The 27,533-nt window shown below is 29.1% G+C and overlaps 1 protein-coding gene across 1 annotated transcript in view; it reads left to right on the forward strand.

Annotated features, from left to right (window-relative positions):
* Rim (Rab3 interacting molecule) overlaps positions 1-27,533 on the forward strand; it is a 63,259-nt gene that overhangs the window by 27,300 nt on the left and 8,426 nt on the right. Inside the window, exons 6-18 of the mRNA XM_074253904.1 lie at positions 1,245-1,434; positions 6,741-6,930; positions 7,294-7,563; positions 9,307-9,571; positions 12,308-12,556; positions 13,412-13,600; positions 17,521-17,550; positions 19,010-19,166; positions 19,249-19,418; positions 19,586-19,758; positions 20,238-20,475; positions 24,127-24,269; positions 25,092-25,274. Coding sequence (XP_074110005.1) covers positions 1,245-1,434; positions 6,741-6,930; positions 7,294-7,563; positions 9,307-9,571; positions 12,308-12,556; positions 13,412-13,600; positions 17,521-17,550; positions 19,010-19,166; positions 19,249-19,418; positions 19,586-19,758; positions 20,238-20,475; positions 24,127-24,269; positions 25,092-25,274 — 2,447 coding nt within the window. The remainder of the gene's footprint in view (positions 1-1,244; positions 1,435-6,740; positions 6,931-7,293; positions 7,564-9,306; positions 9,572-12,307; positions 12,557-13,411; positions 13,601-17,520; positions 17,551-19,009; positions 19,167-19,248; positions 19,419-19,585; positions 19,759-20,237; positions 20,476-24,126; positions 24,270-25,091; positions 25,275-27,533) is intronic.

Genomic DNA, 27,533 nt, shown 5'->3' on the forward strand with positions numbered 1-27,533 from the left:
TTAAATATAAATACCTGAATAACGACTTTATACGCTTATTGCATTCATAAATGTTATTAAATATTCAAATGGAATGGAAAGATTACAAGTTCTTTGTGTTATAAATAAAGCAAGAGTCTCTTTGATGGATTTCAGTGAATTTGTCCGATAAGAGAACTTCAAAATTATGAATTTCTACTGTTTTTTTATTAAAAGTTGTCCTCGAGTTCATTAGCACACAAAACCATTTTTTTAATTTTATGCAAGTACCTTAATGCGAATAGGAGAGTGAAGATAAAGATGAGATTGGAGGTCATACAGTTATTGACTCCTTCAATTAGATAAACAATTAATAATTTTTAATAACAAGAGAATGATGTCTTGAGAAATTTAATTGGAAAAATTTTAAACAGGAATTCTTTATCGAGGGAAAAGAAAATTTATTGATTGTAGGGATGGAAAATATTGTTAATTTAATTGTCAGATTTTTATTAGATCGAACTTTCATTTTCATTTTATTGTATTATCACTTTCATACATCATTAGTTTATTATTTTGTGTTTTAATATTTAAATTAATAAAATTTTGGTACTTAAAAAGTTTTTAATTACCCCAAAAAAAAAAAAAAAGTAATTTGATCAACACAGAATATTTTGAATTAAGAAATTAATTCCAAAGAATTTTATCACTTTTAATTAGTTAATAAAAAAATTTTTAGAGAAAATAAAATTTGTTTGAATTTAAAAAACTATCTTTAGAAAATTACAATTTTCAAATTTTTTGCTTGATTTAAAATCTTAAAAATTATTTTCTTAGTTTAAAATTTTTTTCTTTAATCTAATTATGATTTTTTTAGTTAATATTTTATATAAGTTTTGGAGTCAATTTTTAGTAATAAAAGCTTCACAATATTGCATTAATGGGAATAAATGTCATTAAAAGGATTAATAAAATTTAAACTATTTATTTCGGTCGTAAAAATTCAAAAATTTATTTTTTTATCATTATTTTTACTGGCAAAAAAATTGAATTATAAATTTGAGACCTAACATTTCAAATCTTAGAAAAAATAAAAAATTTGTATTTAACTTATTAAAAAAAAAAAAAAAAAAAATGAAGCTTTTAATTTTCTGAAAAAAAAAAGGGACTTAAAAACTTTTAGAAGCCTGAAAAAAAAGTAAACTTAAATTACTGAAATAAAAAAAAGCACATAATAATAAACCGTAGCATAAATCATAAAAATCACACCCATCACAATCCATCAGGTTCACTGAGAGAAGGGGGAAAAAGACAGTGCGGTTTGACGGTGGGACCAATGTTGCCGGCGAACAAGAGGATTGGTCTTGGGAGGCTGACCGACAGGGTAGTCAAGATAGCGCCACCAAAGATTCCGGTATAGACACCTCGAGTACCTTCACGAGCAGTGAAGACAGCAACCGAGGTGACTTACCCAAGGTACGGCTTCGCCAGCCGGTTTCACTTTCATATTGCATACCTATTACGTATTCGATTGCATTCTTCATACCTGCATAAGCAGTTACAAGTTATAACCGAATGTTCCAAGAGACGTTCATTTTCACAATTATAAATAATATTGTAGTGAGCGAGCATTTTATTTTTTTTTTAATTTATTTTCGAGTTGCATCATTCTTCGCCAGACAGTGAATTAAAAAAAAATGGAGGTGTAAAATTTACTTTAACTAATATCAATTTAATAATTCGATGAGACCGTACACATCGACATACAAGTCGATAATTAATAAACTATTTATAGATGCATCAGTTTCCAACGAGTTGAAATTATTTGTATCGAAATCACGTCTCAGTTATAACTTTTTTAACGATCAATGAGATTAAAAAGACTTAAATGGTTGCAATATCAAAAGTTTTGTGTTGTTTTTTTTTTTTTTTTTTTTTATTTTCTCCAGCAAGATTAAATTTTTTATCGCACTCCATTTGAAATCGGCAAATGAATTTATCAGTTTGTAAAAGAAAAAAAAATGTTTTTAAATAAATAGAGTGCTTTTTTTATACACAGGCGTTATTAAAGATTACAGCTTTTCTATAACAATCGTAAATACTTTGGATACACAGATGCGATCTATTGTGTCCATAAATAAAGTTTGTAATGCGGCTTATTTGATACAGATTTTTATAAATATTTCTTTTTCTTATTATTATTATATTAATTTTCCAGTGGGGGAATTTTTTTTATAAAAAATTTTTTTTTAAAACAAACGTTGAATAAAAAATATTGACTTTTCGTTTTGAAAAATGATTAAATGCTAAAAATGTATTTATAGGTTTCCTAAAATTTTTAATTGAATATTCATGTAATTTCCTGATTATAAAATTAAATAATATTTTTAATTTATAAAAATTATTTTTTATAAATATTGTAGATTACATGTAGTTACAATTATACACTGTAGATTATTTTTCTTTTATCAAAATAATTATCTTGTGATGATGTCAGGATCATTTTATTTTATAATAAATTTTCCAATTATAAGAAACTAGTTATTGTTTAATATCTTTAATATTTCAAGACTAAATTATCAACGACAGACACTTTTAAGTTATCTAGTAAATAAAAATCTTCAATTACATACGTTCGTTGGATAAATCTCTACACCCAGTAGTTATTAATTATATTGGATTTTGTTCTAATAAAAATTGGATTTATTTATGCATTACAATAATAATTAAACGCGAAGACGGTCTTCTAACGTAAAGAATGAAAACTTACAACTAACCGATAAAAAAAATGGCTAGTGTCATCAGAAATACGGCTGTTGTTTGCTGACGCGCCTTTTGGTGTTTAAATTTTTATTTATCCCAAGAAAATATATTTGTTGGTTTGAAAATTAAATTATATTGAGTGAAAAACATACTTTTGAACCAAGCATAAGCAGATTTTGAAGCAATAATTTAAAAACCAAGAAAAAAAACTCTTGAAGCAATAAAATCGAGTTTTCTTAGTTCAAGAATATTTTTCTTGAATTAAATTAATTTTTTTTTTTTTCAGTACCTGCATATTTAAATTTACACCAGGTTTTATTCTCATTTAAACTCATAAATTACCAGATCAACTGACATCAGAATTTTTTTTTCACAAGTGAATTTTCCAAGAAAATTTAAAGATGAGATTATTAATTTATAATTGATAAAAAATTTTCCCAATGATGCAACTTTAAAAATAAATTAAAAATATTTATACTTTATTGGAACTAGTAATTTAATTAGAGCAAACAAGTAGTATTACTCAAAGCTATGTTAGCATTTTATTTACCTTTAAATTTATTAATATTAACATTTATTTAATATTAATTTAAATCCAAGTCAACTCTATTGAGCGCAAGCTTATTAATTTAAATTAATTAAATTAAAATACAGCGAATAAATATTAAGAAGATTCTGAAGGAAAAGAAGAAAATAAAAATAAATAAAAAAATGGGTTCAATAAAAATGAAGTTTATTATTATATTAATATTATATAGAATGTGCATTGTAATCGAAGAAAAATTGTACTACGATAAGTCCATGTAGTTAAACTTGTTTTATTTTACTGAAGTTAGTTTTATTGTTGATCCTGTTAAACTTTTTGGCAAGAACCAAAAAGTGATTTGAAAACTGCGCACATCCCACATACATTTACACGTATACACACTTTCTTAAAAACGTGGGAGCTAAGGATAAACGCGTTCCAAGAAAAAACCACTGCAGTGTAATAAAATTACTGTAAAAAGTAAAATTATGTTTCACTGTTTTCTATTTTAAACTCCAAACCGTCAATACCGAAATGCGTTTATTAAATCACTTGCAATAATTACTAAAAAAAAATTAGTGACCCCATTAGGGTGGGTCAAAAAAATCGAATAATTTATTTTTGATTTTATACTCTGAAAAATAGGTTCGTAGACACCTAAAAAGAATTCTCTCCAAGTATAAGCTCTTAATTATAACGGGAAGGTCCTCCGCTTTGCGGGTTTCTATTTTTTTCGAATAATCAGATAAAAAAATTTATATCTCGCTTCCAACTGCTTGGAAAAATATTCCGTGGCATAGATTTTGTGAGAAATTGAATGCTTTACAAAAAAGGTCTCTTATGACTTTTTCAAAAACTCAACCGATTAAAAGATATTCATAGTTGAAGTTTGGCTATTTTAAGGAAAATATTCGTTTTTATTATGAATTTTATAAGTCGATGAAAAAAAATTATTTCGGATTGCGAAACTCATGATTTTGTAGGAAATTTACTGCTCTACAAAAATGGTCTCTTATGATTTTTTGATTAAGTGAAGCCGTTACGAGATATTCATCGTCAAACATTAACGAATATCAATATTTCCAGTTTTTGATCAATAATTCGATAAATTTTAATTTAAACTATGAGTTTCAGGAAAATTTACATAAATTTGAGTTTCGATCGATAAAGAAATGTTATAATAAGTTAGATAAAGAATTATTGGAATTATCATTGATTTTCCTTGGAGAAATGCCTCAAGAAAAGATTTCTTTCAAACGTCCTGGTGCTGTTCATCATGCTAGATGGATGGCTAAGGCCATTTATAGTTTGAAAATGTATCTATTCAGAGATGAATTCAAACTCTCTCAGAAAGAATTGCATGGTCTTCGTCATTTCTGTATTTTTATAGTCACATTGTATTTAAAAGCTTGGTTTTCATCAACTTCTGCAACAACTGCTGCTTATCATGACTTGCAGTTTATGAAAAATTTATTGGAGTACAAAAATATCAATCCTTTGATTTCTTCAGCTACGTGTGAAAAAATGATTTCGCACTTATGGTATTTGAGCGATGAACTTGCCATTTTATCACTGTTTGACGATGGCGTTCCATTAGAAGTAAAAAAACGTATTGTTGAAGCTGTTAATACTCGTGAAGGTACAGATTCTAAAGCTAAAAGATTTGTAATTGCTAAAAAGATTTGAATTCATTGGCGCAGAGAACTCTGAGTGACTTTGTGTCTAAAAAGTCATTAAATCTTTTCAAAATCTTCGATCTACCGTATGACTTTCTTGATGTCGATGTTGAATTATGGCCTACTAATGAGAGTTATCTCGAAAATAAAGAATACTTTCAACAACTAAAAGTTGTCAATGATTCAGCAGAGCGAGCTGTTGCATTAGTCAGTGAATATAATCAATGCTTGACAAAAATGAAGAACAATTCCAGTACTTATTGCAAGTTGTCAAAGAACATCAAAAACATTCCCAAATTGTAATAAAAGAAATTATTTATAGTAATAGCGTACTGTTATGTTAAAAATATAGACAATTATATTGCAATTGATAATTCAATAAAAAATTTATCTATAAAAAAGTTAAATACTGGTTGTTTCTCACTTGATTCAATACTTTTCATATTAAATTTGACAAAGAAATATGTCATTCACTTCAAATTAAACTAATCATTGGCTATATGTCGAAAAAAATGCTCTAATTTCTTGTTTTAATGCAATCAAACAAGCTCAAGACTGAAAACAATATTAAAAAAATTGTTTATAACATTTCTTTATCGATCGAAACTCAAATTTATGTAAATTTTCCTGAAACTCATAGTTTAAATTAAAATTTATCGAATTATTGATCAAAAACTGGAAATATTGATATTCGTTAATGTTTGACGATGAATATCTCGTAACGGCTTCACTTAATCAAATAATCATAAGAGACCATTTTTGTAGAGCAGTAAATTTCCTACAAAATCATGAGTTCCGCAATCCGAAATAATTTTTTTTCATCGACTTATAAAATTCATAATAAAAACGAATATTTTCCTTAAAATAGCCAAACTTCAACTATGAATATCTTTTAATCGGTTGAGTTTTTGAAAAAGTCATAAGAGACCTTTTTTGTAAAGCATTCAATTTCTCACAAAATCTATGCCACGGAATATTTTTCCAAGCAGTTGGAAGCGAGATATAAATTTTTTTATCTGATTATTCGAAAAAAATAGAAACCCGCAAAGCGGAGGACCTTCCCGTTATAATTAAGAGCTTATACTTGGAGAGAATTCTTTTTAGGTGTCTACGAACCTATTTTTCAGAGTATAAAGTCAAAAATAAATTATTCGATTTTTTTGACCCACCCTAGACCCCATCCCTTAAGTAGATCCACCTAGGGACAATTTTTAATTGAAAAAAATTCACCTAATTAGGCTATTTTATTTATTTTTTTTTTTTTTTTTGCCGAATTACACACTATAATTTTTCCCACACACACTTTTATCAATTAACATCACTTAAAAATCAATAATAATAATTATTATAAAAAAAAAAATTCTTGTAAATATGTATAAAAAATTACACAAAAAAAAAAAAACCAATTTTTGCATGAAAAAATTTATTATTTTTATTATCTTTCTCTCAATATTAATTTATTACATGAATTTATAAATTTAATGGCTTGTTTGTGTTGTTTGCAATGCTTTTTATGTTTACTGTCTTTTTACTATCAGTAAAATTCGCTAATGTGTATTTATTAAATTAAGTAAATAAATTAGTGGTATTTATTTTAACATACTTGTTATAAAAATTTTAATTTATTTACTGCTAATAATTTACTTATAATAAAAATTGTGTTATTGTTTTTTGTTTATTAATTATTGTATGTAACGCGAATGCAAGCACGTTGATATTTATTTAGCAAATATTCTCGAACACTTAAAATGAAATAAAGCAAAAAGCAATGAGGTTTTATCATCTTGTGCTAATGAATTTTTTACGGGGATTCCTAGCAATCTCAGGCGAGCAGCGACGGCCAGAAAATAATAGTCCACATGATTCTCCGTAAATCCGCTGGACCTGGAAGTATATTGGGCCTTAAAGTTGCCGGCGGACAATTATTGGATGACGGTAGAATAGGTGCTGTGATTGAAAAAGTCAAAGAGGGCACACCCGCGGCTGTTGATGGTCAATTGAGACCAGGTAAATTAATATTTTTATTATCTTTGAGGATAATTAAATAAAACTATTTTCTTTAATTAATAGGGGAAAAAAGTAAAAGAGTATTTAATTTCTTATGCTGACGAAAAAAAATTTTTTAGTATGAAAATAATTGAATTTTGAAAAAAGAATTTTCATCGTCTTTATTTTGTTTTAATTTAATTTATTGAATATTTATTTATGTATTTAAATTTAGCTCATGAAAATTATTATTGTTGTTATACTTGAAATTTTTAATTTAAAAATTTTAAATACTAATTTTTTAATATCAAAAAATTTTAATTCAACATTTTTTTTATTAATTATTAATATAATTATAAAAATTTTTTTCATATGAATACACAGGGGACGAAGTGATCGATTGGAACGGGCACTGCCTCCAAGGAAAAAGTTCCCAAGAAGTAGCGAACATAATCGCGGAGTCGCGGGACGAAAATCAAGTGGAACTAATTGTCGGGAAAAACCACCCCGACGCAATAAATAATTCAATAACCTGTAGTAATTTACCCTCTGCAACAACGACGTCAATGGTACCACAGAGACGCATCGCTGCGCAAGCCCAGTGGCGGCAAACCCACGAAACCATGCCTATTTTGCAGCAGCCTCATCACAGAGGTAAATACTTTATACCTATATTCCTAGCCTCCCTTTCTCCATTATTCACACTTGTACAATTTAACACTTATTATACAATGCCACACAAATTATACAAAAAAAAAAAAATTACAAAATTACTCAAATTTCACTTAACAAACTCAAAATATCTATCAGCTTATGTAATTTTTGGCATTCCAGGTCTTAAGAAATGTATATTATGGGGTAGGCGTTTTATATAAACATTTAAGTGTTCCCGTGCGTTTTTTTTTTTTTTTTATTTTTTACACCCCGAATATCTCCTGTTTGTTGTCCGCAAACCAAATGATAAATATTATATTAATTATTTAATATTATTAAGGATTTTTATTAATTTTACCGATAATAATAAAATAAGTAGTATTGATTATGAATAACTAGTTTTATAAATAAAAAAAAAATTCGAAATATTTAAATGAATGGTAGACTAGTGGAAAAGTAGAGTAGCGCAAGTGCACCCGCTAAATCACAATCTTTAATCTAGTCTTATGGGAGCAACAACTCTTGCTTTTAAATGTAAAAATAAAATAAAATAAAATAAAATAACCAGCACCTAAATAAAAAATAAAAAAATAAATACCATTACACCCGCTTCTCTCCTTATTTATATTTTTTGGACCGTGTTATTCTGTTTCGATCGCAAGTATCTCTTACACCTTTTACCTCCTTTTTTAAACCAGTTTCACTTACCACGTCCCCTTGCATTGGTGTACAGTGTCTGTAGATCTTAGACAGCCCCCGTTTATATATATATATATATATATATATATATATATATAAATTTTTTTTTGCGTTCGATTTTCAATTCACTGTCGTAACGATCGACCCCCGTGTTTATCCGTTTCTCGTATCGTATCGTTTCGTATTATATTGTAAGCTACTAAATAAACTCTCCACGATTGGTTTTTTTTTTTTTCTACAGGTACGACAGTTTGTGATTAAAGTTTGATTTGAATGCTACTCTATGGAGTTTTTTTTTTTTTTGGTGATGAAACCTGGCGAATGTTTGATGTTATTGGTCTTATGTTTACTCCGATTTAAGTGTAAATTATAATTATTAAGTGTGGGAAGAAATTTTTTGTAGGGGTTATACTTATAAGAGTTACCACTGGACGTAGAAATAGTTACTAGGTTCAATAGATTTTTTGGAAAATTAATTTTATAAAAAATTAAGAAAATCATTTTTTTTTTTTTTAATAATTTATTAAAAATTTTTAGTACGAAAGTTTTTTTTTAAAAGGTTCTTAAAAATTTTTTAAAGTTTATATTGAATATTATTTTAGCTAACAAAATTTTCTTGTCAAAAAAAATCAATTTTTGAATAATAATTAAAATTTGAAAACTAATAGAGAAAATTTTGAATTTTTTCAATTAATAAAGAAAAAAGATTAAAATTAATTAAATAAATAAAAAATGTTTATTTAAAAAAAAAAAAAAAACCTACAAAATATTTCTACTCTACTTAATTAACATACATGTATATATCCAAATGATTAAATCTACTTATTTATTTTTCAGCGTTATCTGCATTGTAAAAATTCTCCTAAATTTTTTGATTCAATTCAATAAAATTTGAGAACTAAAAATTGAACTGAATCAAAATTTCCAAAAAGATTATAATTATAATATAATAGCATAAAAAATGTAATTTTTAATATTGAAATATTATTAGCATAAATGTATGTGCAAAAAGCGATTATTGAAAAACAACGACTGTATTTGTAGAATTATACGATGTGAAGAGAGAAAAACCATCAGTGCTAGTAACATCACCGGGATCGCCGGATCTACACGGGCAGAGTCGTAACAGACATCCCCGTTATCCAACGACAATTGCGAATGTTGGTGGCAAGTTACAAGTTAAGTTAGATTTCACTCCAGCGTGTAACAGACTGAGTGTTACCGTTTTTCGTGCTACTGAATTAACGCCGAGAAGTAACGGGCAACCAAGAAATCCTTACGCCAAAGTTTATCTTCTTCCTGACAGAAAGTAAGTGACATTTAAATTATTACACTCTTGACCTCTATTTTTATTGCAGTTGCTATTGGTATTACTTATATCCTTGTCTTGATCTTGCCCTTTTTATTTTTTGGTCGTTTTGGCAGTGATCCACTTTTGCAAATATTACGCCCAACAGTGAAATAATAAAAATAATATTAATGTATTAAAAATTATTTCTATAACTTGATTTTTGACCTTTAAATTCAAATTCTGAAAAAAAGAAGAGATGGAGCAAAATTGAGAAGATTTTTTTTTGCAGAAAATAAAATTTTCTATCAAAAAAATTCTGATATAATTTTTTCGTAGCTTCAATATTTTTCCCATAATTTTTAATTGAAAGATAAACATTCACAAATTGAATAAATAAATAAATGTTTAATTTAAAAAATATAAATAATAAAATTTTAATAATGAAATGAAAAGCATAATGACAACAAGTATACGGCGTCGAAATTGTGAGACAAATTGAAGACCAAGAAAATTTTTGGCTGTAGTGCCAAATTTACTGTTACAATCTAGTGTAGTTGGACTGGTGTACTGCAATGTAATATTACTAATGGCGCCATAATAAACTTTATTGCTCTTACCAACTTTATTACGAATCCATCTATTAACATCATGTTAATTATGTATAACTAGTATTTATAGTTCACGATAATTGGTGAAACTTCTTCGGATATTCGGATGAATTATTGTCGGAAAGTTTTATGACTTATTAAGTTTAATTAACATTTTATTTAGCATATAACACTCGAATATTTGATTCTTTATGCTAAGTTAAATTTTTAATTAAGCTCAATTAATATTTATAGACGACAAGTCAAACTTATTTGCAAATTATATTTTCAGTATAATCTATATTATTAAAAAAATACATTTGACAGCCGGACGTCCACGGAATAATTTTTTTTATTTATTTGAAAAGTAAAATGCCTTTTAAAAATCTTATAAGTTTTGAAAATAGTGTTTTTCCATTACATTTATGAGTAAATATTGTTCTACAAGTGCAATAGAAAATAAATAGTCACATAGTAACTGCAAGGTTGCTAGTTTTTATTTTAAATTGATAATATTTCGGTATCTTATGCAGTAAATAGTAAATTTATCAGATATTTTTCTGACATAAAAATTATACTTACGCTTATCATTGTTAGTATATTTTATAACTATCTTTCTACAACTTTTTCTTGGAGAAAATCAACGAATTTAAAATATAAAATTTAAGCAGATCAGAGATTTATTTTTTTAATGCGGATAAAATAGATTTTACTGTGAGAAATTCATATATATCGTCTTCGTTAAGCTTTAAAATCGGGTATTTATACCTCTAGCTAGGTCAGGAGCTTCGGCAATACTCTACTACAGAGTTTTAATTATTTACGGCGTCTAATGGAGTCAGCTGAGCCCTCAGAATCAGCGAAACCACGATTGTTGGCTGAGTACATGGCTTAATCCCTGCGAAAAGCCCTCGGTACATTAAATCTAAGCAATCAAGAGTTCCTTCATTGATCGTGTAACAAACATTTATTTACATTACATAATTACCTTTAAAATAGCTATGGAAAATAAACTCCCACCTCTAACGATCAATAATTACAGACAGTAGAGAGTACGAAAATAAATATTAACATATGATTATTATTAGCTATTAGATGTATTAATCGATTGAATTGTTTTGTTATAAAGCGGAATAGAGTTTTAATAAGCTTTTAATAAAGTTTTCATGTTTACTGACAGGACAGTATGTTTGAGTTGTCAAATAATTTAACAGATTGATTAACATATGCCACAGTCAGAGCACATCGAAATCCATCGTGCATTAAATATAAGCCCAAACGGATCTACCTGTCAGTCACAAAACTTTAACTACTTTAATTATTCTACTATTAGTTTTGTACCGCTCAACTTTACTTGTTGTTATCTTTTTGTTTATTCAATTATTATTATTATTATTATTGTTATCATTATTTATTTATTCCTAAAATAAAAGGCAAAAATTGGCAAAATAATTTTTTTTTTATAATTGAAAAGTTCTGAGTTCAATTCCCGGCACGGTTTCTTAAATTTTTTTTTTTCATTATTTTCCCAATAATTTTTGTCAAAAAAATTATTCAAGAAAATTTTTATTAAAGAAATATTATTATTATTAATTATTGTTGTTAAATTAAAAATTAATTTATTTATTCAAATTGTGAATGTTCATCTTTCAATTCAAGATACGAAAAAATCACTTCTGACTTTTTTCCGTGTACAGAAAAATCATAAAAAATTTTTTTTTGAAGAAGATCAAATTCTCTACCAAAAAAGTTCTTTACAATTTTATCATATCCTTCATCCTTAAGCCGTAGTTTCAAAAATAAAGGCTTAAAATGTCACCACTCAATATATTTAAGTTTCTAATTTATTATTATTATTGTTACCCTTTATTTGACACATTTTAAAATGAGCTTACATTTTCTTGAACAATCTAAAGGATGAAGAATAAAGAATTTTTAAGTAAAAAGTTTAGAGTAACCTACATGGCTTTGTTAAATAATAAACTACTTAAAAATAAATCTTCTTGATAACTTAAATCAGATAATAGGCAACACATTAAAAAAAAAAAAAAATAAAATAATTAGATAACTTTTTACCATCGTTTTTTTTTTATCTCATTTAAAAATATTTTTTCTTATCGTCTTAATTACAAATAAGAAAAATTGAATATTGATATTATAATTGCAGCGAAATGTCTAAAAGACGAACGAAAACCCTGGCAAACACAAACGATCCTAAGTGGAACGAAACATTCGACTACAACATAAGAAAGTCGGAACTGAAACGCAGGTGGTTGGAGGTGTCAGTGTGGGATTTTACAATTCACGAGGCCAATGACTTTCTAGGAGAGGCTATTTTAGAGCTCAACAATTTAAACGAAAAATCACCGTGGCTGTGGCAGAATTTGGTACCGCATGAAGAACGTCGACCAATTGGGTAAATTTTATTATTTTCAACAGATTTTACACATTTTGTCTTTTCAAAATTGGAAAATTTTGTATTGAATCTTAAAGTTAGAAAAATTTTTAATCGTTTAATTATTTAAATGCTCAGAAATTTTTACTGAAATTTCAAAATTTGGCCAAATAAAACTCCTGTTAAGAAATTCTACGAAAACCAAATAAATCCCATACTATCAAAATATCTCAGGAAATGCCCAAACACAACTCCTGTTAAAAGTGGAACTCAAAATTCAAATTTTAAGAGGTCCATCACGTTGAATTTTGGCACACTCTATATAAAGTGGCTAAAGCAAAGCTTTCTTATTTACAGACGGAAAGGAATTTTCTTCAAAATTAACTGTAATCACGAGATTTAATGCGGTCCTTAATTTATTACTATTTTTTGAATAAAAAGTACGAAAAAATTTTGTTAAAAAAATCTTAAAAATTATTTCACTTACTGACAAATGATGAGGCCGTGCTATCTATCCCATGATTACCGTGAATTCAACAATTGTATTTCTTGGCTGAAGAAATAAAAATTTAATTTTCTTGTTGAAAAAAAAAATTACTGCGGGAAAAATTTTGAATTTTTCAGCTACAAAATAAAATAGTTAAAAATTTCCAAAAAATTAATTTCTTGTCACAAGAATTCCCGCATTTTTAAAAAGAAATTTTTCACCCCAGTATTTATCATACATAAACTATTTTAATTAAAAAAAAAAATATATATATACCAACGTAATTGGTCTTTTTGGGAACGCGCCATAGCCTCAGACTGGTGACGTCACTTGAGATCTCTTGTCATCCGATTCCACTATCGATTCACACAAAATATAATAAATTACAGACAATATCACGAGCCATACGATGACATAGCGATAACTCCAGTTGATTACCATCTCAGTCCACCCTCGACGGTATCCCGTCTGAGTGATTCGGATACGTCGGAGTACGACATCACCGATTGCGACATACCACGGGATCAGAGACGAACCGCAGATGGTGCCAGCATCAGCAGCCTCGGCAGTTCATCTAGGTAAGTTTTTTCATTTTTCCACTCACCACACTCCGATTAGATATTTTATTTTTTTTTTTATTTTTAATTACAATAACAATTTACGATAAACCTCTTTGGTTTCTATTTAAACGTGCTTAAAATGTCCCACCCGTAAATAATCGTTGCTTGAGTCGCGTGTTAATTATCATTATCATTATTCCTTTTTTATTTTCTACATACTTTACATGAAATTGCATGACTTTTGCCCTAATTCGACAATTTTATTTATAAATTTTTTTTTTTTTTTTTTTTCATTAATTATTAACTACTTATTTTTTATAATTCACTTGCCGTTTTTAATCTATTCTCACTGCAATAATACCGCAATATTTTTTTTTCTTTTTTTTTTCGCCCTTATATTAATAATTTAATAATTATTTTATTGAAATTATTTTTTAAAATTTATTTATTTAAATAATTATTTTTATAATTCCCTTACATGACTTCTGTCTGACTTTAGATAGTGTTGAATTCCTTAAAAAAAATTTTCTTGTGATGAGAGATTAAAATTTCTGGCTCGTCTAATTTACCCCATAAAATTACAGATTTTTCTCTGCTTTTTTTTTTTGTGATCACATTTATTGATCGATACAAATATTTTATTTCGACATAATTTCTGAAATAATTGAAACAAATCGGAAAGTAAGAAAAATTATTTAATGAAATTGATAACTTATTTAAATTAAGGTGCCTGACTATTTAAGTTTGTACTACTTGAATAATTCTCGGTTCTCCACATAAATAGTAAATAGAAAAATCATCAATAATTCTGAATTTTCTCGATTTATTTTATTTATAACTTGACATCGTTAAGAGCTAATGAATAAATTAGCGTCATTCCATATCAAATCGATCATTAATAGAAATTGACCCCTGTTAATTAGGATAAAAATTAAGGTTAAAAATTTTCTTTTTCCATAAAATAAAATTTCTTTTTAAAAAAGAAAAGTAAACAAATTAAAAACAAAAAAGATAAAAAAAAATTTTTTTTTTTTAAATGAATTTAGAAAATTAAAAATTTTTTACAGATTATTAATTTTTTTATTTATTTACCTTGATTTAAATCCAACAGCTCAAAGGTCCAATAACAGGGTTACTTAATTTGTACAAAGTTGAAAATTTTGACAGAGTGAAAAACTTACGGAAAAATATGAACTAAAATTTCTAAATTTAATTATTATAAATTAACAAAGTAGTTTAATAACTAAGGGGAAAAAAAGAAAAATAAATGAATTAAGTCTATGTTATATTTATTTTTAATTTAATTTGTTATTAGCCAGGACCAAAAGTGCATAAATTAGACATTTTATTAAGAATTATAGTAAGGATATTTTAAAATATCCTATAATTTTGAGTAGAGTTTTTTTTTAGTTAAAAAATCCAAATTTTCAAATTTTTATGTCTTGAAATGATCAATTTTTATATCAAGCCACATCAGATAATTTTTTAAAATATTTAAAATTATAATTGATAAAAAAATAAATAAAACAGTGGTTCATTCATTGACAAAAGGCGATTAATGTACAACGAAAAAATAAAAAAAAAAATTAGGACGGAATCAATGAAAAATAGTCGAGAAATGAAAAGTAAAACTTGACTTATCTCTTAATTACGATGACAGCTAGGTAAATGGAGGTTTTATTTTTTAATGAAGGAAAAAAGTTGGGGAGAGATGCAGGAGGAGAATTTGAGGGTTGTAGGTAGATGTGGAGGCATAAAATATGTATGGAAACTCTTGAGGGGGTCGAGGAGGAGGGGTACAGAACTGAGAGTTATAAAACTGGGCAACAAGCCAATTGACATGCCAGTTGGCCTGGGAGCGCCGTTAGATGCGGAACTATTCTTTTATTTTTCGTCGTTATTTTCCTTTTTTATTGTTATCTTTTTTTAAACTTTTTTTATAATCGTTATGTTTGAATTTGAATATTGAAAAGTATGACGACCGATCGTTACTAGTGAGTGCTTGATACTAAAAAGTTTGTGTACTTTTTGTTTGTATATGGTTTTTAATTCGTCTGCTGTCTCAATTTATCTTTATTTTATTTTATTTTATTTTATTATACGCTTTTTTGTGTAGAAATTCTCATTCATATTCATCAATAAAGTTTCATCTTATCTCTTTTAATTAGTGACCGGTAATTAATTATTTAGTTATCAATTACTGATAAAACTTTTATTATCAATCGTCAATTTCTCCATCGACTTGTATGATACTAACTCGTAAGGTGCTCGCGGGTAATGAAGCCCAATTAAGAGATACTTGTAATGAAATGGAAATTGCTGATAAATTATTATGTTAATTATTTTTTAATTGAGAAAATTTTTTATAAAATAAAAACAAAATTGAATAAGTAATAAGAATTACAACAATTTTATTTTTTTTATTTATTAATAGAATTAAAGGTTCATGAGTTATTTTTGCTACGTAAAATTTTTCAATTAAGGTATCGGCGAGTGATAAGAACTAGTTAAGAGATATTTGTAATGAAAAGAAAACTATTGATAAATTTTGATGTTAATAATTTTTTAATTGAGAACATTTTCTATAAAATATAAACAAATCATGGATATTTTTTATTGTAAGCAAAAATAAAAATAAAAAATTTTAAGTGTAGTAGAATTATAAAGACTATGAGTTTAGCATCAGACAGCCGAAATAATCAACCGATAACTGAACCAAAACAATTTATCGAAAAGTGTTAAAAGACCTTTATTTAATAGCATTTAATTTTCTTCAAAGATATCTACCTATTTTTCCCAATTATTGGTTCGTTTATTAGTAAAAAAAACTTACTTGAATAATTAAACTATTCTTAATTTATTTGGCATTTAAGAACGAATTAATTTATTCTAGACCGAAATTTTTTAACCATAGCAAAATCAGGCCTTATAATAACGATTCTCAAAAATATTTAATTTCTTTGTTTATGATAAAAGGAAAAATATTTTTTGTTTAAACTTAAAAAAAAAATGAATTATTAATAATACAAAAGCTTGTTGATTTAATCGGAGATTTTTAATTAGTGTCTTAATTTTTGATAATATTTCTTAAAAAAGCGTGACTCGTTATTATTTATTCCCCTTTAAAAAGTAAAATTTCTAATTGAAAAAAAAAAATATTCCTTAAGATTAAGCAATTTATTAAATTACTTAAACAAAATAAAATGATTAAATTACAAAAACCAACAATTTATATTTAATGCCCGACAATAAAACAATTACCGCTAGTTATTAAACCCTAATGAGCCCTTAATTGTCGCCAGAGTCTGAACCGATGTCATTACACTCGATTGTTCAGTAACGCTGTGAGCTTACAAGCTCGGTGACTTTCTATTATACGAAATAATTATAATTATCCATCGAGTTTCTTAAAGTTAATGATTCGCTGTTTCATAAATTAATTAATAAATTAATAAATTAATAAACCCCATCGTTTTCTTACTTAGGACGAATTTATCGTAAAAAATTTCTTGTATCAAACATAAAATATCACCCGAAATATTTTTAAATAGCAGGTTTATAAATAACCCGTTAATATTAAATCAATATTCCCGACTCATCTTTTCTCCACTTTATAAATTATTTTTATACTCACTTAATATCATTATTATTATTATTTACGTGTGTACAGAATATTCTCGAATCAATAATTATGCACGCCTACGTATTAAAGACGCCTATATTTTATTTAAGTATGCATGAATCTATTTCTATATTTATATTTATATATTACCATTATTAAATATATTATTTATAAATACCATAAACTCTCATTATTCTGCTCCTCTCATTAAATATTTTTATAACTTATTCTCATTATTTTATTTGTTAAATCTATCTACTACCCTACTACGGAATTTAATTTTTAATATTGTGTGTTTCTTGTTATTATTTTTTAGGTTTCATAATATGCCGTCAAATTATAAGCGGTACGGCTCTTTTTTATTCTATTTAAACTCCTTACTCATTCACTACTGCATTAATAACATCACTCAATTCCACACTTTCTATACTATTCATTTTGATCTCAGTCTATTTATTTACTTATTTCATTTTTTTTATATAAATTAACCGCATTGTACAGTAAAATTATTTTTCATACTAAATAAAAAAATTTCTTTTTTTTATTAAAAAAAAAAAAAAAAAAAAAGAATTTTTTTTTAAGTCTCACCGAGACTTTAAGTTCATTTGAGCATGGAAAATTAGGTCGAAGGTCATTGGTATAATTACTCTTCGATCATGAAAGTGTACTATGTATACAAAAAGTTTTTCGGAGCTTAAACAGCATTATTGTACGTTGGCTTCTTTGCATATTAATGAAATAATCATTACAATATTACATGCTGCTTTTAGTAAATTAAATGGCTATCAACATTAATTTAAAACACAATTTTAGAATTTTATTTAAGTGGTACATTTTCGAAGCAAAATATTACGAGAAAATTTTATTAATTAAGTAACGACTTTTGTTCTGAATCTGAATAAGAAAATAAATTAATATTTTTTAGTAGTAGTGCTTGGTTTCACCGCTAGGTGGCTACGCGCTCTCGCTAATAGAAAATTCTCACCAAAGTATATACAAACATAAAATTTTTTTCTATCGGTAAAATATATTATAAAAAATTATTTTTAACTCGATTTTCATGATTAAAAAATTTCTAGTATTTTTTTTACTGTCTCAATTTTTTAAAAATATAAAAATTATTAAATTTAAATTATTCTCGTTAAATTATTGATTCAGCATAAATAAAATTTAAATTTAAACTCACATTAAATTTTTTTTTGTGAATAAATAGCTCATACGCGATTATATATGGCCATATGTAGTGACACGCAACCATTTATGACGATAAATATAACAAGATTATTTTGCTTCGAAAATTAAATGGACAATTTGATACAATTTTCCTAAATTTATCAAAAATTCACACCATCAATAGTAATTAATAAATTTATTTGAACAAATAACCGGGGTTAAATCAATCCGCAGTTTATCATTAAAACTACATAGCCGGCTATCGTATTAGTCTGGACCGGCATTAACCCCATAAATATTAATATTTAATAGCGCAATAAAGTAAATACTCACAGAAACGGAATCAGTGTCATTAATTAATACTGCAGTTGTGTATTAATTATTAATAAACACTCTTTGCACTCAATGAGATATAATTAAAAACTCAGTTTCTGAAAGAAAATTGTATCAAGTTCAAAAGTCCAATTAGAATTAGAAAAAAATGAAGAATAGAGACTTAAATAAACTTAAATATAATATAAAGCTTACAGCTAGTTATCAAGGTATATCACAAAAGCACACGCTTCATAAATAATATCCCCCCTCACGCTGTACACTAATAAATGCATAAAAACGAACGCATGCTGGTACAGCCACTATTCTAGCCCGCCACCGGAGAGAGAGTATGGAAGTCTGGACAATGAGCACCGCAGTCGGCGGGACATGTCGTCGACGGGTAGCAAGAGAGCTGCATTGATGATTTCACGCGACCAGCCAGTTTCTATATCTGGCTATCCACAATGGAGAAAAGTAAGTTTAAATCATTGTTATTGCTGTTAATGGGGTTAATTCATTAATTTTTATAAAAATTGACATTTGTTTTTGTAATTAGGACGAACCAACAGCCCGAAGTATGATGGGTCATAGGTCTCACAGTGCAGCGCCTATGGACTCGCCTTACCTGCGTTATCGAGGAAGATCACAAAGTCCGACCGGCCATCGTTCGTTATCACCGCCTGATCACAGATCGATACCTTACACCCACGGATACATGCCTACGAGGTGACAAAAATAGCTTTTAACATTGAGAGTAATTTATTGTTCGATGAAAAGATAATTTTGACAAAAAAAAATACAGGAAAAAAAAATTAAATTCACTTTATTTTTAAAATTGTTTGATGTTTCTGTTAACTTTGGATATACTTAGGTAATTATTTTAATATTTACAGATTTGGGTCGAGATCAGCGACCGCAACGCCAACGGGATCACCTAAAAAACGGCAGTTACCACAAACACCCTTGTTAAAAGAACGGATGATGACGCAAGATGATGAAAGACATCGATTAATGAGATATCCACACAGACTTGTTCATACTACTTATCGAAGCACGGGGATCGGAGGTAATTTTTTATTTTTTTTTTTTTTTTAGTCATCCATATATCAATATTGGACAATTTGTTTTATGAAACTAATTAACAACTCCTAATTAAAAAAAATATATGATGCAGATATATCCCAGAATATATTGCAGGAAATCTAAATATATGTGCCATAAATATATGCTTTATATATTTTTATTAGTACGAAAAGTTTTCGATAGATGGCGTAGGCTTACAAAAATTTCTCGCTACTAAAGAGTTGTCTCAGATATTATATCATTTTAATGAAGAAATAATGTTTCTGTCTTAGTTAAAGAGTCATATATTCTATACATATTTTCATTAATATGAAAAGTGATCGATAGATGGCGTAGGCTTGCAAAAATTTCTCACTTCATAATGAATCATAAATTATAATCGATCATTTCGATGAAAATATGTTAATTTAAAATTCAGCTCGTCAAAGACTTACTAATCCCATTTTCCATAATCCCGAAAAGGCTGGGAAAGACATTACAGCGGGCGATCAGACTCGGATCTGCTGTCATCAATAGGTCATGATCCACCATCTCTTCCCCACGCCCACCGACTCCACCACAGAACACGTCGCGGGCACATGAGCCCCGACAAAGATGTCCTGGGCGACTTCGGGGACTCCGATATGGAGAGCATTATTTCTGTCGCGAGTAGTGCTTTTAGCACTCAGTCAGAACGACCCCGTGGATCCCGGGCATTGATGTGAGTATTACTACCTATTGATAATCAAGCTTTCAATATCTTAAACAAATAATCATTATTTATTATGATGATGATCGGTACTACAATCAGTGAAGCCCCTAAATAATTCGGTTTACTACTACTAATAATGATAATGATAAGCTAAATTAATCCCTATTAAATGGACATTGTTTGAATTTGTTCTGAGGAATGACCCCGTAGTGCACTACCGTTCCTCCTGCTTAACTACATTACTCATTAATCATTACATTACATTACATACGATTACATTAGACACTTTAGCACACTGGAAAGATATTTATGAGCTGCTTATGATATTTCAGGAAATTAATTAAATATTTGCAGAATAAAAAATTTTAACTACATTAAGAATAATTTTATTTTTGACTTATTTTCATTTTTATAATTTTTACATAAGTTTAAAAAATGTCTTAAATATTTTAAAAAAAATAATTTTTTTGATATTTTGATAGAATAATTTTTTTTGTACCAAAAATTTGAAATTAGTTCAAGGAGAAAAAAAAATTAATATAATTTTTAGAGAATATTATTTTTGAATAAAAAAAAAATGTATACTTTTGTTAAAGAATGTAATTTTTCCAGTTTTCATCATAAAGCGCCACTTTACATTGCACACTGTAATTATTTATTTTTTTTTTTTTTTTTTTTTTTTTTTTTTTCAATGTAATATTGTTTCAATTATTCTTATCAATGAACGAATTTTTGGGTAAAAAATTAATCTAAAAATTAGACTGCAAAAAATTCAATTTTTGAATCGCAGTGCAGATGTAATTATCCCAAAAATAAATAAAATTTTAAAACAGTTACTCAAGTTTGTGCAGCTTATAAAATTTTTCCAGTGCAGCCCCTAGTTGTAAAATCCATCACAAAAAAACAATAATCGATTAGCTGATTACTTAGCCTGTTAGTTAGTTAATTAGTTAGTTAGTTAGTTATCAAACAATAGGAGTAAAATTAGTATTATTAGCAGGTAGCAGTGTGATGCACACCAATGTCCATTTAATGCCTCCATAACTGCAAAATTAAGCGTTAAAATTGAAGTCATTATACAATGAAGAATGACTACTGAATAGAAAAAATTGTTTGCAGACCGACAGTTAAAAACATATTGGTACCCAGTGTCATATCCCGTTTGCCTTTACCACCCTTATTTATTAGACGCACTAGGTGTAAGCACAAAATAAAGCAACCTATCAGTAACATAATCACATCTACTAATAATAACAACAACAATAGCATCACCAACAAAAACAAAGCCAGTAATAACAATCTAAACAATAAAAACAACCGCATTAGCATAAGTAAAGAATGTAATCATTATCATCCAATTAGTTATAGTATTAAGACCTGGAAACCCCCATCAAATAAGTATCATAATCCCGCCACATTCATATCTGATACCACCATAGTAAACAAACCTAAAACCACGACCACCAATACCTCAACCCTAACCCAAAATCATCTCCTCGTACGGAGCAAATCCGCAGTTGTACGCTCGATGCACAGAAAACCGCGTGTGCCTATCGTGAGATCGCAGACTGTCGACGACAACCTATTCCGGTACAATATCAGCCCCAGCAACACTACCAGCAGTACCAGTAACTTTATCAAAGACTTTTGCATCGAAAAACCTTCTAATTCTGCCGATAACATCTGCTGTTACTACGATTACGATAATGGGATTATAAATCGTCCCTACTTTCGTTACACCTCCAAATATCCGAACCACGATATCCTCGATGACTTCTTCGTCGATCTAAGAGGCAGATCCAAAGTAACCCAAGTGCCTAGGCGTGCCAAAAGTGTCGAATACGAGTCAGTCTCCAGCAACATCTTCAGTGACGACAGTCTCAGAACCGCAAGACGAAAAGTAAAGCGTAATCTAACTGTGACTGGAGACAAACTGCCGTACATGAACGACCAGAGCAAGTCTTACTACGATTCAACTGGCGACAGCTCCAAGGCCTCTGAAAGTGTCGTTGATTCTGATGACTTCAACAACGATTTACGCGTGAGATATGACGCGCGATACACGCCCGGTCCCTACTCGGTGTACCTGGATGAGCACAGTGATGACAACTTGGACAATGATCACCAAATTGACAGCATCATTGATGCCGTAGAAGCTAGCAGGGAGTACGAAAGACACTTGTACAAAAGACGCCTGGATAGCCAGTTGAGTCGAGCTAAGTCCGATGACAATCATTACGGGATTGACAATGAACACATTTATTGCAGCATTGAAAGCAATCCTGAGTGTCATTACGCCAGCGTAAATGATTATGATAGTAGTAGATTAGAAACTAAAGTGCCAAATAATTATTGTGATAAGTTAATTGCTAATGATGAGTATTCTCGTGATAGTTCTGATGATCGGTTGCGTCCAGCCAGAAGAACCAAAAGCACTGATTCGTATTTAGAAGATAGTTATGATTACCATCATGGTAGCTACGAAGACTGCCGTGGTAGATCGCGTAGTTTCGCTGGAAGAACCGAGAGAGAGCCTTTTATTTCCTTCGAAGCTGCCTATGAGGGATTCGTCCCTCAGGAGCGGAAGAATGTTAAAGTTTTGGAGAAAGCGGAGTCCTCGCCCACCCTGCATGAAGATGACCAGTCGATGCCTGAGTGGGAAGTCTCCCAGTCCAGGAGAATGTCCAGAAGGAGACGTAACAGCAGTTGTCCAGAAGCTCGCGATATCAGGAACCTCGAAAGTCCTTTAACCGAGGCGGTTAGCATGAACTTCTTCATGGGTTCGGATGATGACTTTGGATCGACGGAGACGGTTGTGGCTCCGAATTATCGGAAGGACTCGGGAAAAGAAGGGAGTTCTGGAGGCAAGATCAGAAGAAATGACGATGATCGTCATCGTGAAGAGTATTTCAGAGGTCCTGTTAGGACTGATCGCTCCGGGTCGTACCCTGGACCAGCCAGACGTGGGTTTGATGATGAGCTAGAGTCCTCAAGGAACCGCAAGACCAGTTGTCCAGAGTGCAGGGACTTGTGGCGCGAGAGGCGCGAGCATCATTATACTGTCACTTATCCAGATGGTAGAAAATCCTCTCGCGGTTCTGCTGATGGTGATTGGCCAATGGAGTTTTGTCCAGACTGCCCCCCAGAACGGGCGAAGAAGCCCCGGGAAGGAGCAAGAGATCTAGGGATAAGCAAGAAGAGCGATAGGCGATTGGCTGGTGATGAACGCGAACAAAGTGGCAGCAAAAGGAACGTCGCGATAAGTGACACGCTCGAGTACTACGAGTACTCGATGGAAAGCGAGAGCCAGTGCAGCGAAAATTGCGGATTTGGCCCGTATGATTTATCACTTAGGCCCCGAAACCGAGCACCCCGCCCCGGTAACGCTAATTCAAATATCTTTGATTCCCAAACCGCTACCTCCGACACTGATAAAAATCACTCACGGGTCAACGATCGTCGTTATGATACCGTTCCACAACGCAAACGCCGTGATTCGTCCGTTATCAATGCCAATGATGCTGCCAATGATGACACTGGTACGTCCTTGAAAACTGGTTATAAACTGACTGACCATCTCTCGAAATCGTCCGTTGATTCCGTCCGAATCAATACCAATGATTGTACTGCCAATGCTGATAATCTTCCACGAAAACGCAGTGGTGATTACAACAGTCCTGGTGGCTCCTACGAGAAGAACACCAGACATCAGGTCACCGGTAATGGCCACAATGGGCATCCCAAGAGAGGACAGTTCAGCAGGAGTCTCAGCAATGCTGACGGACCGCCTGATGAAAAAGTCGGTGAGTATGTTTTTCGTTTTTATTTGGATCTCTTTAATAAAAATTATCATGGATAAAAAATCTTCCACGAAATAGAAGTTTTCAAAACTTTGATCAAGGATTAAAATTAGACAGCTAATTATATTTATGTCTTCGCCGGCATTTTTAGAATCTTCAAAGTCTCAGCTTTAAAACCTACTATGATTTTCTTAAATTATAAAATTTTTTCGCAATGATTTCAGCACCCCCAAGTAATTTTCCATGAACTTCAAATTTAAAAAAATTACATATTTGTCCGTATAAAATAGTTTGCGTGTAATGTTGTATGAAATCTCTTATTATATATTCTATTATCTTTATCAAATAATCACGATCTTGATCCATCTGCGATGCAAAGCAACTGATAGGATAAGTCCAACTTAAATCGATCTGCCGATGAAAGGAGGTGTGATACGATGAAGATGACAGAGAAAAAAGGCAGCTCATTTAGAGATACATAATATAAGACATTGTCTTAACTTTAGTGTGACTATACTTAAGTATACTATACTAAAACTTATTGTTCGGGAAAATTCAGTCTTTTCACACGGTTATTTACCTACACATTGACACTCGCTTTATAATTTCGGCGAACAGGTGTAAATGTGTGGACGTGTGCTAGTAAAATAAAGAGAGTGTGTGTACTTTGGCGAGAACCCAATTTATTTTCAAGGTTAACTTATCGTTGTTATCGCGGCGCTTTAAATAAAAGTTCAACGATGGCGTCTTTTATATGTAACCTAACTGCATATTTTATTTTTAATATAATAATAATAAAAACTGATAAAAAATAATCCTTTAAAGCTGACGGAAGTTTGAGTGACACCGCGGTGGGTCTCCACGTGGAAGAAGCAGCCCGCAGAGCAAGGAAAAGTTCTCCAGGTAGCAAAAGCGGAAGTGGGAGCAGCAGCGGCGGCGGAAGTGCCGTGCAATACCAAGCCGGCTTAGGAAAAAAGAGTAATAGCACTAGCCAGCTCTCTGCGACAGGTAACCATTACTATTATTTATCATTCAATTTCAATTACACATTTTTTACTTCTACATATACATACTTTTCGTTTTTATTTCAACTGGTTATTATTATTAAATTTTATTATATTATATTAGTCATTGTCGTATCACTTAGTAGAGTTTATATTTTCAGTCATTGTATTTCGAGTGTCACATTGTCATTGTACTTGATTTATCAATCATTACAGATAAATAGATCAGTTTAGATACGTAGTGAATTATTAATTCATATTATTAATAGACAATGCACTTTCTACCTTTTTTTTTTTTTTTTCGATTTGTAAGACGGATCAGAAAATTTAGTTTAATTATTTTTGTGTTTATTGAAGATTAAAAAGTTGTAAATTTTTTTAGTTCTCAATATTCGATCCAAAAAACTGATAAAAAATTAGTATTATTCAAAATCTGGAACCTAAAAAATTATTTTGAGTACTTAGATCATTTTTAATCAAGTAGAAAAATTTTTAAACCCAGTAAAATTGACTTAAATAAAAAAAAAATTCGTAGTTCAAGAACTTTTCTGTTCGATGTAAGAAAATTAAACTCTCCATAAAGTTAAATTTTTTTTTCTTTGACTCGAATTATTTTTTAAATCTTAAATGTGTAAATAATTAAATCGTTTATTATATAAAGTAAATTTAGTAGTTATTTTTTAATAATTAACTCTTAAACACAAAAATTATTCAAATTTTGAAAATTCAATTTTATTTTCAAATTTCATATAAAAAATATTAATTATAAAAAAATTAATATAAATTCTTTTATTAAAAAAAATATCAACCTCTCCTAAAGAAATAATAGAAGAAAGTGCATTGTGATAATATCAATCGCTTATAAAACATTAAAATTATTTTTTTACAACAACCCACTTCATAATCGTAAACCGGGAAAATAAACATTAAATCTCGGCACTTAACACATTATCCGACCTTAATCATCGCTGGAATTAATCATCGGCGAAACTGCACTTCCACAACAATAAATCATCCGTACAAAAATCATATCGACACAAAATCTAAATAAATAAAATTAATCGATCGATGGGCCTGGAAATAAAAAATTGAATTAATAAAAAAATAAAAACTGAACAAAAAAACCATAACGTGCCTATTGGTGATACATGCGTGGGCGAGGAAGGCCGCAAAAGGAGACTTGGTTTCGGGAAAAAGGGCAAGTCCTCATTCACTGTACATAGAAGCGAAGAAGTGTTACCAGAGGACACTACTAGCGGCAGAAGCGGGAGACAGCCTAGTTCTGCCAGCAGCGATGGCGAGGGCAGCGGCGACGGCGACAGGTCCGACATTTTGAAAAACTAGAAAAAATTCAAATAGAAAAGTTTGTTTTATTTTTTCTACAGGAAAAATCGCTGCTAAAAAATAGATTTTTATTTTTACAGGAATTTTATTTATATTTTTCAAACCTTCGACGAATGTCCGGGACATTTTATGATAATTAATCAAGAAAACATAACAAAGAAACGCATTAATATATAAACGCACGATTAGTTTAAAAATTTATTAGTTTTTTTAAAAAGGTTCATTGATGAAATTATGGTTAATTATAATAGTTGTTTTATTAGTGCATATTTATCGTAGATCGCGTGATTTAGTGTATTAATTAGATGGCGTTAATTGATTACTTAATACTTATATCATTAATTGGTTAATTTTATTATTTTATTTTATTTTTAATTAATTAGATTAATTGTTAAATTGATACTAAAAAATTGAGACTGTTTAGTTTTAATTTTAATGTGAACGCTCGTGAAGAATGTTCATTGTGCTTTTTTTTTTTTTTTTCCATCAATAGATATTTTTTTAAATGAAATGAAAATTAGATAATTAAATCAACAGTACGGTAGGTAAATTTATTTTTGGAATTTTATGAAGACTAGATTTAGAAAATCTGAACAATTGACAAAATAAAATTGGGAGTGGAAAAAAATTTTTTTTTTTAATTTAATTGGGTAAAGAAAAATTATCTATTAATCGAGGTCTACTGTAGAATATTCTTGTAACCATTTATTGGTAAATTAGCTGATAGCTGATTGACTTTGCGTCTGTTAGAGTGCAATGATAATAGCCGTCGCTTAGTTACGCGCTTTTAAATATGTACATACATATTACTTACTACACTTTAATATACACTTTGATTTTATATTAATATTGTTGTTAATTTTATTCTGATAGAATGTATATTTATATTTATATTACACATATATATTTGGTGAGAGTA

Source organism: Cotesia typhae, unplaced genomic scaffold, assembly GCF_013202065.1.
Source record: "Cotesia typhae breed Kobodo isofemale line unplaced genomic scaffold, CoteBio_Ctyphae scaffold_13, whole genome shotgun sequence".
Taxonomy (NCBI): domain Eukaryota; kingdom Metazoa; phylum Arthropoda; class Insecta; order Hymenoptera; family Braconidae; genus Cotesia; species Cotesia typhae.